The 15175-nt window shown below is 36.3% G+C and overlaps 1 protein-coding gene across 1 annotated transcript; it reads right to left on the bottom strand.

Moving 5' to 3' along the window:
• Positions 1–4453: 4453 nt before the first annotated feature.
• On the bottom strand, positions 4454–12805 carry LOC145159830 (protein argonaute 4A-like). The gene is made up of 21 exons (XM_079078874.1): positions 12716–12805; positions 8821–9015; positions 8515–8720; positions 8223–8429; positions 7989–8125; positions 7784–7881; positions 7608–7705; positions 7356–7527; positions 7151–7267; positions 6948–7055; positions 6801–6863; positions 6611–6724; positions 6342–6507; positions 6132–6244; positions 5907–6044; positions 5687–5817; positions 5349–5590; positions 5185–5258; positions 5010–5104; positions 4892–4923; positions 4454–4798 (listed from the first exon to the last, which is right to left on the bottom strand). The coding sequence occupies exons 2-21, from the start codon at positions 9001–9003 to the stop codon at positions 4626–4628; spliced, it is 2667 nt and encodes an 888-aa protein (XP_078935000.1). The 5' UTR covers positions 9004–9015; positions 12716–12805; the 3' UTR covers positions 4454–4625.
• Positions 12806–15175: the final 2370 nt, after the last annotated feature.

Genomic DNA, 15175 nt, shown 5'->3' with positions numbered 1-15175 from the left:
CCTTGCCACGATCTCCTGAAGTACCTGAAACAATACACTGAAACTGTAAGCCCGAAAGCTTAGTGAGTTACCCCCAAAATACCAACCACACATATCACACTCATAACATATCATAAATAGAACAACCATGCACATCGGGTCTACTATGTGACTGGTCCGCCCGCACCGGGCCTTCAGTCCACCTGGTCCAACCTCCGAGTCTAGCCATGTACGTCGAGTCTACAGTGTGATTGGTCCGCCCGCACCGGGCCTTCAATCCACCTGGTCCACTCTCTGAGTCTACAGTATGACTGGTCCGCCCGCACCGGGCCTTCAGTCGGCCTGGTCCACTCCCCGACCCTCGACACGTCTGGTCCGCCCTTTTGGGGCCTTCAGCCTATCCGGTCCGCTCGCTGGGCCTTCGGAATATCCGGTCCGCCCTGGGTATATTGGCCTTCAGCACAAAGCAGGACCCGCCTCAACCCAACCCCCGTCAAACAACCATGTGCACATAAAACAATCAATCACATAACAATCCTCAACCAGACAAACAGTCTAACAGATCACATAGCATATCAACATCCTAACCAGGATTCCGACCTAACCGGTCACTAGCATAACATTACCCTATATCCCGGGTACCGACCTTAACCAGGTCACTAACATAACACCATCCTAAATACCAGGATACAGATCTAGCAAAACAATAACATAACAAACAATACCCGGATTTTCATCCGATAAAGGGCCGGCCTTGGTGCCGTAGACCCTGTCGATATAGAGAGGATAACTCACCTCGCAATTGTCGACTGAAAGGATAAGATCAGCTGCTCCGATCACCGACACGAACTCCACCACCGAACACTACCAAAGAACCAATTCCATAAATACCAAAATCACCAAAATACCCTTGGAAGTCAAACTGGTCAACTCTTTGTCAAAGTCAAAATCCTCAGTCAAAGTCAACCTCCCTGACTGACTCTACTCGCCGAGTCGACCCGTCGACTCGTCGAGTCCCTATACTCAGAAATTCCCATAACCCGAGTCTACTCGCCGAGTCACCCCAAGACTCGTCGAGTCCAACGATCTCCGAGTCCCATCCTGTCCAACTCACTGAGTCACCCCTCGACTCACTTATCTGCGTCTTAACCAAAAGGGGTTAGGGGTTATGCGACCAGACTCGCCGAGTCCAAGAACAGACTCGCCGAGTCCACGACAATCTTCAATAGACTCGCCGAGTTGTTCTTCCAACTCGTCGAGTCCAAGCTCATCATCATAAGACTCGCCGAGTCACCCATGCGACTCGCCGAGTTACTACGTGACTCAAAGTCTGATCTCTAGCCCGACTCGCCGAGTCATCTCCCAGAATCGTCGAGTCTATACGTGCATTCCCAAAATCTCGAGACACAGAGCTGCTCCTTTGCTCCAAGCAATAGATCGGGGTCTCTAGAGTCCATTAGCAACATAAAGTTGCTACCTTTACGTGCTTCTTGCCCCATAATACCAAAAACCAAGCTAGAAAGGGACTTAACTTCTTGGGGAAAGGCTTTTGCATAGCAACCAAAAGGGCTTTCTGCATCTTTGATCCAAATAGAGCTCATCATATCATCATATCATCTCCAAACAAGCCCTAAACTTCCATGAAAATGGATCTAGAAAGGGGAAAGCCAAGGATAACGATTCATTACCTCCAAAAAGACCTCCTGCTGAAGAGTAATCTGAATCTCCACAAATCTCCTTGATCCAAGCTTCTTGATCTTCAAGATCTCTTCACAAAACACTTAACAATGCTCCAATTTGCTTCCAATGGCTCTCACTCACGATTCTAGGGTTTCTGGGTCTCAAAGGGGGCTAAGGGAGCTGAGGGGAGGACATTAAGTCCTTTAAATAGGGTGCAACCCCGAAGATTAGGGTTTTTCCTCGACCAGCACTGACTCGTCGAGTCCAGCTGCCGACTCGCCGAGTCAGGCCACTTAACCCCGTGCCACGCACCCGCTTCGACTCGGCGAGTCAAGAGACCTACTCGCCGAGTCCCTTCCTTTATTTTCACTTAGCACCCTTCAACTTCTTGCTTCCGAACTTGGGATGTTACAAGTTTAAACTTAAGTTATTTGAGGAAGAGTGGTGGTTGGATTTTGTGACTAGGATCAACAACAAAGAATGTGGAAGAAGAAGAGGCTGGATGAGATGTGAGGTGAGGTGGATTTTAGTTTTATTTCTTTTTAGTTTTGTTTAGTGAGAAAAGCCCTATCATCATGAAAACCGGCAATTATAAGGCATTGTCCTTTATTAAAAGGTAAAAATGGACTTCGTACCCCTAAACTGCCAAGTAAAATGAAGGACCATTTAAAACGGAACCTGATAGTTGGTTGGGCTACGGTGACATTTACAAAAAAAAAAAAAAAAAAAAAAAAAAAAAAAAAATCGATGGACAAAAGTCTTAACTCAAATATCACCATTTAAGAGGCTTGCTACATTACATTATGCAATTCCAAACCCTAAAAATGCGATCTCTTTTGAGAGGAACTATGTAGTTAAAAAATATGGAACTACATTACAGTATGCAATCCCACCCAATTATGCAGCTACAATAATGTTTGGTGTGGTTAAAAAATATGTATCAGATTTATAAATTATGAATACCATAATGGATGCTCTAAGATACATATACTCAATTATTGTTGAATTTAATAGGGATAATGACTTGAAAGGGTAACGAATTTTCGACTTTGTTCACATTTAGTCACTAAACTTTTTTTCGTTATCTATTTGTCATTGAACTATTGAAACTGTTCACATTTTACCCTTATGACCGGCTGTTACAGGTCATAAGGGTAAAATGTGAACAGTTTCAATAGTTTAGTGGGAAATAGATAACGAAAAAAAATTTAGTGACTAAATGTGAACAAAATAGAAAGTTTGTTTCCCTCTAAAAAAGTTCAATGACTAAATGTGAACAAACTTCCTATTGTATTATGTTTTAGCAAATTATTTATTTTTGTTAAATTCTAGCAACATTTGTTGATGAAGAAATCTATGAAATAAAAAAAAAACAAAACCTTGAAAATATATTTAAAAAAAAAAAACCGAAACCGAAATAAAAAACCAATGGTTTGACATTTTCCAAAATAAAAAATCAAAATTTTCAATCTGATTTTGGTTTTACAAAAAAAATGAACAATTCTCACTGATGTGAATTATGACCATTGGTTTGGCATGCAGAATTAAATAACACACAAAGAACACGGTGATTTGGGTGTTTAAGAGATGCATTCGATTATAAAAGATGTTTACAAAAAAGGATCTAGATCTAAATCTACATAATTAACACATACTAGTAACACTCTCAATGTTACATCTCTCAAGCACACATCTACATGTGGTATGAACCCACCTTATATAGAAATGTTTACATGTCTCTCTCTATCTCTCATGTCATAAAGGGGGAGTTTTGGATAGAAAATTCTAAATTGAGCGTTTTCTCATTCCCTTTTTGGTTTTATAATCATTTTCCGATTATAAAAAGGGGGAGGGATTTAGATATGGAAATCCGAAAGTTGGAATTTTTGTAAAACCAAAATCAGATTGGAAAATTGTGATTTTTTATTTTGGAAAATACCAAACCATTGGTTTTTTATTTCGGTTTCGGTTTTTCGTTTTTTTTAATATATTTTTCGGGGTTTTGTTTTTTTTTTATTTCATAGATTTCTTCATCAACAAATGTTTCTATAATTTAACAAAAATAAATAATTTGCTAAAACATAATACAATAGGAAGTTTGTTCACATTTAGTCATTGAACTTTTTAGAGGGAAACGAATTTTCGATTTTGTTTACATTTAGTCACTAAACTTTTTTTCGTTATCTATTTGTCACTAAACTATTGAAACTGTTCACATTTTACCCTTATGACCGGTAACAGCCGGTCATAAGGGTAAAATGTGAACAGTTTTAATAGTTCAATGACAAATAAATAACGAAAAAAAGTTTAGTGACTAAATGTGAACAAAGTCGAAAGTTCGTTACCCTTTCAAGTCATTATCCCAATTTAATATGCATGCCCATAGCCACTTCGGAAAAAAAAATATTATTGCAAAATATGACATGAACCCTAAACTATCAGCTATAAGTTATACTTGTTAAGCCAATCAAAAAATGAATGAAAACTTCTAACATTTTCAACGAAAAGATTTTTAAGGGTTACAAAAAAAAGAAAAAAAACTTTTCTACTATAAAACCTTAATAATAATGCCAAATTAAATACTCATACAATTATACATTATGCATTAATTAATAAACTAGTGGATACACGTAAATATATATTATCATCTATACAAGCAACATTCTAAATACATTATCAAACATCACAAATACAATAAAATTTAAAGCAACAATGCAACCTTGGAGCACATCTAGTAGTATGATGCAATCATTATTTACATATTTTTATGAATAATGTATATTAATAGACGGAAAATTACTCCACCCAAAAAGATTATAATCGATATATAGCAAGCATCCAAGTAAAAATCAACATCCATGTGTTAATATGTTCTCAAAATCTCATCAATCAACAAACATAAATATCCAGATTGTTAAGAATTCATGTTTTGATTATCAAAAATCAATCATAACCACCACTGTTGTTCAGCAGAAGAACATGGAACTAGAAACCTTATCATGAAGCTTTGGCAACTGGGTGAAAGAAGAACCACCCACACCACCACCACTATGACTAGACGCAGTGTCTGACATGTCATCAAACTTCACAAACTGTGCCACCTGTCCTGCCGCCAAGTGAGCATAGCATATCGGAGCAACTGCATATATAATCATTAGATTCTACTTTAAAAACATGTAAAAAATTCATTGTATAACTAATTAATTAATTATCACATCTTATATATTCTTACCTACAGATATAGCAGTTGTACTCCTTTGGTACCTACAAAACCCAAAATCCCCAAATCAATCACTAATTTAGTAATTTTGACCTAATATTTTAGAAAATTTAAGTTTTTATCGAGTTACACATAGGATAACGAATGAACAAGCTCTTGCAACTCATCAGCAGAAAACCCGATCTCATCAAGAAGCACATGGTAATGCGTAGGTCGCGTAGTTCCCTAAAAAACCCAAATACAATCAATTCAAAAACATTTCTTTAATCACAATCATATCTTACAAATCCTTTCACAATACTCACAATCGGTCCATTTTGTGCACATAAATAGAAGTCGTTGCTCTTAGGATGACAAACTTTATTATCAACGACTGTTCCTGTAACACAAGAAAGCAAAAAAAATTCAATTTTTGTTCGTTTTTGACTTTTTGTTCATCCAAAATCAAAACAATTTCAAAATCGGAAACCTGGTGGGACATTAGCTTCTGAATTGGCTTGGAAGAATTTCGTGTGATGAACCTTTTGTGCCACGATCAACAAAAACTTCGGATCCCATTGTTCATCCAAGAACTTACACGCTTCAATGATTTGATTGAGTTCGATGTTAAGCACTTGATTAAACTGCGATTCGCTTACACCATCTCTGAATATGATTATGTTCTTCGGTTTCAACTTTGGAGTGCTTAAATAGAAGTCATCCAACAGCTCCCTGAAATCATATAAACATCCATCAATACTTTTTAGCATTCGAGATTCAAACTTTGAAAAATCCGTAAATGTTTATGAAATATGAATTAATTTTAACCTTATCATTCCTTCATCTTTATCATGAGAAATAGGCTTAAACAAACCATCGATCATCTCAACTCTTGCAGATTGTGCACGAACAGATGCTCTGTATCGCGAAATTTGTGGCCATTTCCTTGAGCTTACAACCTAAATGTACATATTAATAATATGTTATTAATTATTATCGTATTAGATTAAAGAATGTGACGAAATTAAAAATGTGTGACAAAATATACAGCAGCAATTGAGGGAACATCCGCACGTCCCGGTGAACCATGGGAGACATCCATCCCAAAGATTATAGTGGGATTCCTGGACACCAATGGGATAGCATTTGACAACTCAACTGACAACAAAGAGTTTATTCCACCCATCTGAATAAAAAAAATAATAAATTAAATTAATAAGACTCGAGTTCAAGAAATTTTTAAAAAAAAATGTGTTTGGATTGAAAATAAGACCTTTGCATTAATCTTGAGAAGCATGTTTGTGACATACTGGTCGTTGATCTTAGTCGGGGCGATGCACTGTGTGACAATCCCATGGTCCACAAGACATTTTCGTTTCCATGGACCTGTGATTAATACAGTTGACATCAGTCTCAGTTCCAGTTCCAATATAATAATATTAAACAGAGTAGATATTAAAAGATGAAGAAAAATGATAAAAACCGTAGATGTCCGAATTTTTTCGTTCAGGGAGGATGCATAGAATGAATGAAGGTGGGCCCGGGAGTCTTTGTCTTATGGCTTCAAACATTTTGTCAACACGAACGGGGGCAGGGCTACGTTTAAACTGAGGGTTCTCTTCGATCACACCAAATGGTGGATCGAGTTCCTGTATACATTACACAAAAAAAATATATATTAATTTTCAATTTTTGTAAGTTTTTATGATGTTATATTAAAAATAGATGGATTAATTATATGAAAGAACTTACGATTCCTTTTGCTTGAGAACACACACGGAGATTGTTCTTGAGGGCATTCAGGTCACATCGTGCAGAAAAGTTGACTACAACCCAACAGCTTATCCTTGAAGGCTCAACAAGTGTCTGAATTAAGACCAGTATATGTAAATGTTAGATTTAATGAAAAAATGTAAATATGGTCAAAATGGAGAAGGTTGACCTTGTTGTTGAAGTTCCACCGACCTCCACGTGGCACCATGTCTCCTCCTCTCCCGAATTTCAACTAAGAAAAAGTACAAACAAAATTTTTAATTACATTATTATTAATAATATAAATTTAAAAAAATGTTTAATTTATTGTAATTACCTTTGGAGGTTCCAAAACTCGACCCTCGACTTGTGTGAAAGTGGTACTGATTGTAATCCCAGTGGCATTAATAAGAGGATCAGCACCATAGTTACTTTGATTCAGTGCCTGAAAAGGAAAATTCAAATAGTTTTTACTTTTTATATTACCATTTAATTAATATTTTCTATTTTCGTAATTGATATTAAGATATAGAAGCTTACACCAGTCAATGCTTGCATTCGATCACGAGGCTTTTGTCGTGACTTCTCAACAAGTGAAGCTCTTAGTAGATTAGACAAAGCCTTGGTGTATCGTTGAAGGGAAATCAAATCACACAACTATTAAAAAAAACAAAAAGGATTTAGATTGGATTTGGGTGATTAATATTTGTTAACAAAATCTGAAAAGATTTATATATTTAATTACCTCAAGTGGGATATAAACTGGTCTCTTAGGTTTTCCAACATCAAGACATGGGCAATCAGCAGAGTATTCAAGGTGTATTTGTCGATACTCAGCATAGTATTGAAACACTGTTATGTCAATGGCTTCACTTGGGCTATACCCATCTCTTTGATTCTTTTGTTTCAATGAAAACCTACAAAATTAATTATTCAGATTTGAAACGTATAGAAATGTTGATAAAATGACATGAAATAATTGAACAATTTCACTAACCTCTGTTCTCTACATGTTTTCTCACTCAATCCAATGATCTTATACTCCAGATTCGAGGGTAAGGTCTTGATGCGAAGGTTCTTCAGCATTCTTTTTGCCTAATCACCAAAAAAGAATCAAATTCAAGGTTTCAAATTTTGAATCCATAAGTTTAAAACAGAACAAAATTGGTATACCTTGATCCAATCGATCTCCCTTAAGCTGCGAACGTTTTGGTTTTCAAATAGGAAATCCATAACTTTCCCTGGCTTCACAATCATTGTTGTCGATACATCTGTAATAGAATCAAATCAATGTTGATTGATAATCAGTCATAGACTCATAGCATTATAATTTTTAAAATTAGACAAAAAAAAAGATGAAATCGTTAGTGTTTTTTACCCATGTTCAAACTCAGCCCAGATTGGGTGGCGCGAAAACTTGAATGAAACCCCCTGCAACCCACAACACCACCTCCAATGCTTATGAAGTTTCTGGAATCATTTTGAAAGTAGCATTGTCTAACCAGAAGACAACCTCTGTGTATAATCCCAAATAAACCATGATTAATGTAACTGAATACAAATACATGAATAACTAACTAGAATTTCTTGTTTACATATGTATATGACTTACTGTTTCGCCGCGTGTTGGCGAAGAAGAACATCTAGAACCCTAACCGCTTCATGAAATTGCTCAGAATCGTGACCTTGAAGCGCATTAACAATGGCTTGAATTGGGATTTTTGTAGCGTAGCTTAAAGTGACCTTGTATTGTTTCGATTGAGGCACACGTCTGGACCTCTTCGTTTCTCCTTCACTTGGGCTTCCACCTCGGATAGTTCTATACAAACAATTCCACGAGTTTGTTAACTGTTAGCAACAAGATTCTTAAAAAGAAACTCAAAAGTCAAACATTGTTATTTTACCTATTTGATGCGGCATTTTCCAGAACAATATTGAACTCGAGCTTAGTTGCAGGTAAAGCACCAACGGTGAAAAGAGTCTTTTCACCATCGTACGCAAAACCTTTGCCACCCATTTCAGATTCGTAGGTTTTATGAACCATATCGAGTATTTTTCTTCCGATCCCTTTTGCCTCGACGGGATTTCCATCTTCATAAAATAAACCAACCTGAAGAACAGATATTTGTGATTCATAAGTAACCTCATATCATGTTACGAACTATGGCAGAATATAAATAGTGAAAAAGAGTTGAAATCATGATATATACACTGTATTGATAGAAGTGGTCATTAGTCCTGCTTAATTTGACATTGAAATGGTTGGTCAACAGAGAGATCCTTAGACCTTTAGTGCCCAATTCACGCCTGGCCATTGGACGCCGGTTTGACTCATTGACTTTTGCTGGAACAAAATTTGATGGAATAGGCGGAGGTGGTGGCAATTCCTTCATTTTTTGGTAATTCTGTATGTCATGAGAACAATATAAAACACGTCAGCAACTTTAGTTCTAATCGTTATACTTTCAAAAAGAACACTAAAAATTGTTAACGTAAACAATATTTAGACAATTTTATGGATATAGCAATAAAACTATATTGTTACTTAATCTATTCGCATATCAATATATCTTAGTTTGCAAAAAGGATATGAATACGATAAATAACTAACGAACTTGCTAAAATTATGCAGCTCCCTTTTTTTATTTATGATCCTACTTTGACATTTGTTAGGATCGAGACACTTAACACAGGACTCTAAACACACACAGAGCTCACGAAAAACAAGAACACAAGGATGAACACGAGGGATTTAACGTGGTTCGGTCCTTCTCTGACCTACGTCCACCGGTAACTAGGAATTTACATTTCTTGGTGCTAATCTGCACTTTTTCTGTGTTACACTAGATACGAGTTTTACAAATACAGAATAATCTCTTATATAGAGATGGAAATCAGAAGTAGTCAAAAAACACAACTGGGTCTTCATTCAACAATTGTGGCTTCACAACTTCACATTGTTCCTGCCATTTTTGACCAAGTTTTATGTGGAGTCACACTCAACAACCTCCGTGGATTCACACTCAACAATCTCCCACTTGAAGCCACGGAACAATCTTCACATGTGCTTCAACTGTGCATCTGTATTTGATCTTAACTTCTTCCTAGTTACCCTGGCCTTCTCTTCAATTAACCTGAAGGCTAGTTGAAGCTTTCTTTAGCTCCAACGCATCAGTCATGGCTAAGTCTGCCACTGAACTGTTCTCTGTCTCCACCGGCTCCCACTGAAATGAACTGCCCGATCCTGGAACATCCTGAGAACAAACGACACTCTCCATGTGAAGCAGATAATCTGGAGAGACTTTTACAGATGGAATACTGGTTCTCTTAACCCACTGTGTTCTGGGTATTCTAGCTGAAGCACAGCCCTTGCTCCCATTGCTATGAATGCCCTTGACTGGTTTTTCTGAACCGTTCCAAACACGTTCAACCTGAATCTGACCTGTGACTCTGGGTTTGCCATCTGCAAAGCAAACCTTCTTCTGTCCACGAGACTCTATGAACCGGATTTTGTTTTTCTTCTGAACTGGGACGGTTACTCCCTCAGACGGTAAACTGACCATATATAATGAACCCCTCTTATGTGCACGAGCTATCACAAGATTTCCTTTGACAACCTTCCACTGCCCATTCCTGAACTTAACCTCGTGTCCCTGTTCATCCAACTGCCCAACAGAAATCAACTGTTTCTTCAGACTTGGAATTACCCGGACATCCTTCAAAGTCCATGGACCAACTGGAGTCTTCAAAACTAAGTCACCTATGCTCGTCACATCAAGAACCTCATCATTCGCCAGTCTTACCTTACCAAAATCTCATTCTTTTAGATTCTGCAGTGCTTCACGGCTGTGGGTAGCGTGAAATGAAGCACCCGAATCCATAACCCAGGAATCCACATTGCTCTCCACACTACAGATCAAAACATCATCATCTGAATGGTCTACTGCAACGTTAACTTATTTCTTGTCTTTTGGACATTGATTCCTGAAATGTCCAACTCTTTACAGTTCCAACAAGTCACATCATTTCGAGTCCTCGACTGACTCCTTCTCCTGTTCTCGCTCCCACTACCTCTGTTATTTCTTCTACCTCTGACCGCATTCAATTGTTCACTTAATGATTCCCCAGAATTTCTTCGTCTGACGTCTTCGCCTAGAATTAAATCCCGAATTCCCTCAAAAGTGAGCTCTTTCGATCCTGCGGAACTAGTAACGGCTGTAACTGTTCCGGACCAACTGTCAGGTAATGATGATAACAGTAGTAAAGCTTGAGCTTCGTCCTCAAATTTTATTCCCACTGACCCAAGTCTGGATAAAATCGAGTTCAAATTGTTGATGTGTACTGTAACTGAACTTCCTTCCCTCATCCTCGTGTTGACTAGTTCCCGAATCAGGAAGACTTTATTTGCTGCCGACGGCTTCTCGTACATATTAGACAATGTCTCCATGATTCCCTTTGCCGAGGTCTCCTTCAAAATGTTGAAGGCAACATCCTTTGACAAAGTCAGTCTAATAAATGCCTTGGCCTTCTTATCCAAAGTCTCCCAGTTTGCTTGTGTGATCGCCTCCGGTTTTTTTCACCTAAAACTGCGTCCAAGTCTTTCTGCACGAGCAAATCTTCAATTTGCATCTTCCACCAACCAAAATCTTTCCCATCAAACTTCTCAATCTGAAGCTTACTGCTTTCTGCCATTTTCTGAAAGATCAGGGGCTAAACTGCAATTTTCTGAAAGTTCAGGGGCTAAACTGCAATTTTTCAAATCTGCTACAGTGTTGCTACAGTGTCTGCTGACATCACTGCTGACGTCGTGCTACAGTCCTGCTACAGTGTCGTCTTCTCGGCGGACTGCTACAGTATCTGGTGCTACAGTGTCGTCTTCTCCGGCGAACTGGTTTTCCCGGTCAATATTCCGGCAAACCTTTGACCGGCGATTTGGACGTCTTCCGGTGGTCAAAAAATTCAGAAAAAAATATTTTCGGAATCTTCGGAACGAGACCTTTCCAACGGTATACACCAATATCGTTTTTGACGAAAAAAAATTTCGACCAAAAAACAGAAAATCACCCTCTGGAGCTAAACCAAAGCTCTGATACCACTTGTTAGGATCGAGACACTTAACACACGACTCTAAACACACACACAGCTCACGAAAAACAAGAACACAAGGATGAACACGAGGGATTTAACGTGGTTCGGTCCTTCTCTGACCTACGTCCACCGGTAACTAGGAATTTACATTTCTTGGTGCTAATCTGCACTTTTTCTGTGTTACACTAGATACGAGTTTTACAAATACAGAATAATCTCTTATATAGAGATGGAAATCAAAAGTAGTCAAAAAACACAACTGGGTCTTCATTCAACAATTGTGGCTTCACAACTTCACATTGTTCCTGCCATTTTTGACCAAGTTTTATGTGGAGTCACACTCAACAACCTCCGTGGATTCACACTCAACAACATTTAGTTTAACAACGATTTAACTCATGAATGTGATATATATTATCTTGTAACTTTTTATAAAAAGTTTACTCTAACATTGTATGAACAATGACCAAAAATATTAACAAAAATAAGTAGGAACAAGTGGAAGACGTAGTTCTTTGCAGAGAAAAATACCCAGTCAACTTACACTATTTAAGAAAGTAAAACATCAAATCTCGCATAAATGCAAACACACTGAGCAAGATCAGAAAGATATATACAGTCAACTTACACTATTTAAGAAAAAAAACCCATTATTCAACCAACAAAATTATACATCGTTAAATCAGTAACAAAACATTCAACTATTTCTCAGTGTAAATCGTGAAAAACAAACATCGATCGAAGATATACGTACATAGAGACTCGGAATGAATCAGATGAGAAATATTTCAGTAAAACCACGTTATCCAGTCAACCGGAAAACAAAAACGAACACAAACAACATACATTTCGTTAATCTATATATGCTAGCTAGGTTTACGATCATATTACTCTTTTTTGATACCCAAATCCAGAAACACAAGTTAAAGCATGTATATATAAACCATGGATCGATACATGTATATATGATTCTGCATATACATATGAAAACAAAGAGAAAAACGAGAGATGATATACCTAGCTTAACAAGTCGCCGGAGGTATAATGAAGAAGAAGATGAAGAGAGAAATGATGTAAAATGGAGTTATGAGAAACGAAGGGTTTTTTGCAGCGATTTATAAAGAGAAAAAGCTTCGATGAGAGAGAGATAATCTGTTTCTGCTGCAGCTGCTGCTGCTGCCTACTGGGAAATAATCGTGCACAAGCTTGTCTCCGCCACGTGTATTCTTTTCATTGATTCGAAATGTGACTTTACCCGTTTTACCCTCGGACAAGTGCTACTTATGGGGTAACAAGGATGGGTAGTTTTGTCCTTTCGGTATTGTAAAGGCTTAATGGGTGTGCGTATATGGCCACGTTCATTTCTTGTACGTAACGGAATTCAGGAAAAAGAATTCTATTTAGTTTGTTTTATTATCCTCACAAAATCGTGTCAAATACAAATGAAGTTAAAATTGTACTAAAAACTAGTACAGCATTAAGAAAAATGAAGAAGAGTTTTTCTAATACATTTGTTATTTAAAGGTATTAATTAAACTTACTAGGAAATACAATATTTTATTCACTTAAGGAGGTGCTTTAGTTAGCATAGGTAATTATCGATGCTTTTTATAAAATATGGTAAAGATATATGGTGTTCGGTTGAAAATTAAACAAATTGAAAGAATTTGATTATGATCTTATTTGTTTAAATTTTGTATCATGTCATTTCAATCCATTACTTGAATAAATAGAAAACTTTTATCCAAACTTGTCTCGAGTTCATATTGGGTTGACATGTTAGTGCATTGAGACCTTATGTGTTATGGCGTGTTGAAATAGTCTGACTCTAGTTTTACTCGTTAAATTTTTGTGTTATATCGTGTTAACGTGTTTACTTAAAAGATAATTGAAATCTCTTATCAAAACCTATTTATTTTGTGTCAACATCGTATAGAATTAACGGGTCTTGACAACTTTTGCTGCATCTACTTTAATTAATGATCCACAAGATGGAGATTTTATACAAAAAAAAACTAACAAATTCTAATTTGTGTTTGAATTTTTGAATAACTTTAGGTTTGTATTTCAAAACTTTAATTGAATATTTATTGTTGTTAAATTTAAGATTACTCTTACGATCGTGTTTTGCATGTTCCATTTGGTACTAAGTTACTAACTCGTTAATTTCCTCACCAAAGGGCAAAGGCTACCCAAAAAAATTCTTTGATGATTTTTGAGGTAGCCTCAACATTTATACATCTTTTGTTACAACTTACAACCACAAGACCTATGAGTAATATATAGCTTATATGTTATATTTATTCTTGTATTTTTTGTAGTCCTATAAATCATATTAGATATAGATTTACTTTGAGAAATTTTTAATAAAAAAACACTACATTTTCAACCTTTTATTTGAAAAGAATCATCTTTATATTTGCAAAAACCACTAATATTTCTAAAAGCTTTTCAAAAAAACATCCATTTAAAATAGCCTTTTCAAAAACATCATTTTAAATAAATTACAGTTTCCTTGAAGTTACAACAGCCAGGATGAGACGCTTCTTTTAGAAGAAGTCTGAGAGGAGGTGTTGAGGAGGAGCAGTGGTCAATTTTAGCTTTTTACTTTCTTCGATTTTGCTTTCTTCTTCTCCTGACAGATGGAGTTGGTCTCTTGATGGCACGGGCAGTTTTTCAGTGAGGTCGGCCAGAGCAGAAATTGATAAAAAAAAATTCTTATTGATTCTACTTCTGTTACGAGATGATAATGTCTCGTTCCGATAAAAGTAAATGTTTTCGTGTGACGTCTTTTGTTGAACAAAATATCTACAAGTTTAATCTTTCTTACAAAGGTATGGAGATTAATTCGATTTTATGCCCTATTTGTTGAACAAAATCTCTACTAGTTTAATCTTTCTTAAATGTTTTCGTGTGACGTCTTTTTATAAAATTCTACCGTTCTAAAAAAATCATAATAATTAATTCAATTTTTAACATACTTAATAAATTAAGCATATCCATGGATGTACATAATTTTGGTATTTTGGTTTATTTCGTTTTTCTACAGTTTTATGCTCGAGATATCAAACTGAACCAAGAAAATACAAAAAACAAACCAAAACCAAAAGATGAAAATTGTGGTTAATAGGGATGTGCAAAAAGTGAAACCATACCAAAAACAAAAAAAAACAAAAAACTTGAAACCAAAAAAAAACAAATAAATTGTTTTAAAAAACTAATAATAAATTGTATCATCTAAATGGTTCACAAAAACTCGTCCAAAGCCCAGGTGAGAAAAAACAAATTGTTTAGTTTTTCCAAAACAACTTTTTTGTTGAATTTGTATTCTTATTTATAAAAATGGAAAAACGAACTAAAGTAAAATATTTAATACTGTGTCATTTATGTATAAATGTGTCTACATTAATGTGATTATCATGCATTTACGGTTTCTTCGGAAAACTCAAATAATAAACATATGTTAACATTGTCTTG

This window comes from Lactuca virosa, chromosome 2 (assembly GCF_052849685.1).
Source record: "Lactuca virosa cultivar CGN04683 chromosome 2, Lactuca_virosa_CGN04683_v6, whole genome shotgun sequence".
NCBI classification, from domain to species: domain Eukaryota; kingdom Viridiplantae; phylum Streptophyta; class Magnoliopsida; order Asterales; family Asteraceae; genus Lactuca; species Lactuca virosa.
Note: the sequence above shows the minus strand (reverse complement) of the source record. Positions and strands in the feature narration are given on the sequence as shown.

Bases quoted from the DNA above. Each gene is read 5' to 3' on its own strand.
- LOC145159830 (XM_079078874.1), bottom strand. From the start codon at position 9,003: ATGAAGGAATTGCCACCACCTCCGCCTATTCCATCAAATTTTGTTCCA. The intron at 8,721-8,820 runs GTATATATCATG...TCTGTTCTTCAG, and splicing joins ACCACTTCTATCAATACAGT to GTTGGTTTATTTTATGAAGA. The intron at 7,268-7,355 runs GTAATTAAATAT...TTTTTTTAATAG, and splicing joins CAGTTTATATCCCACTTGAG to TTGTGTGATTTGATTTCCCT.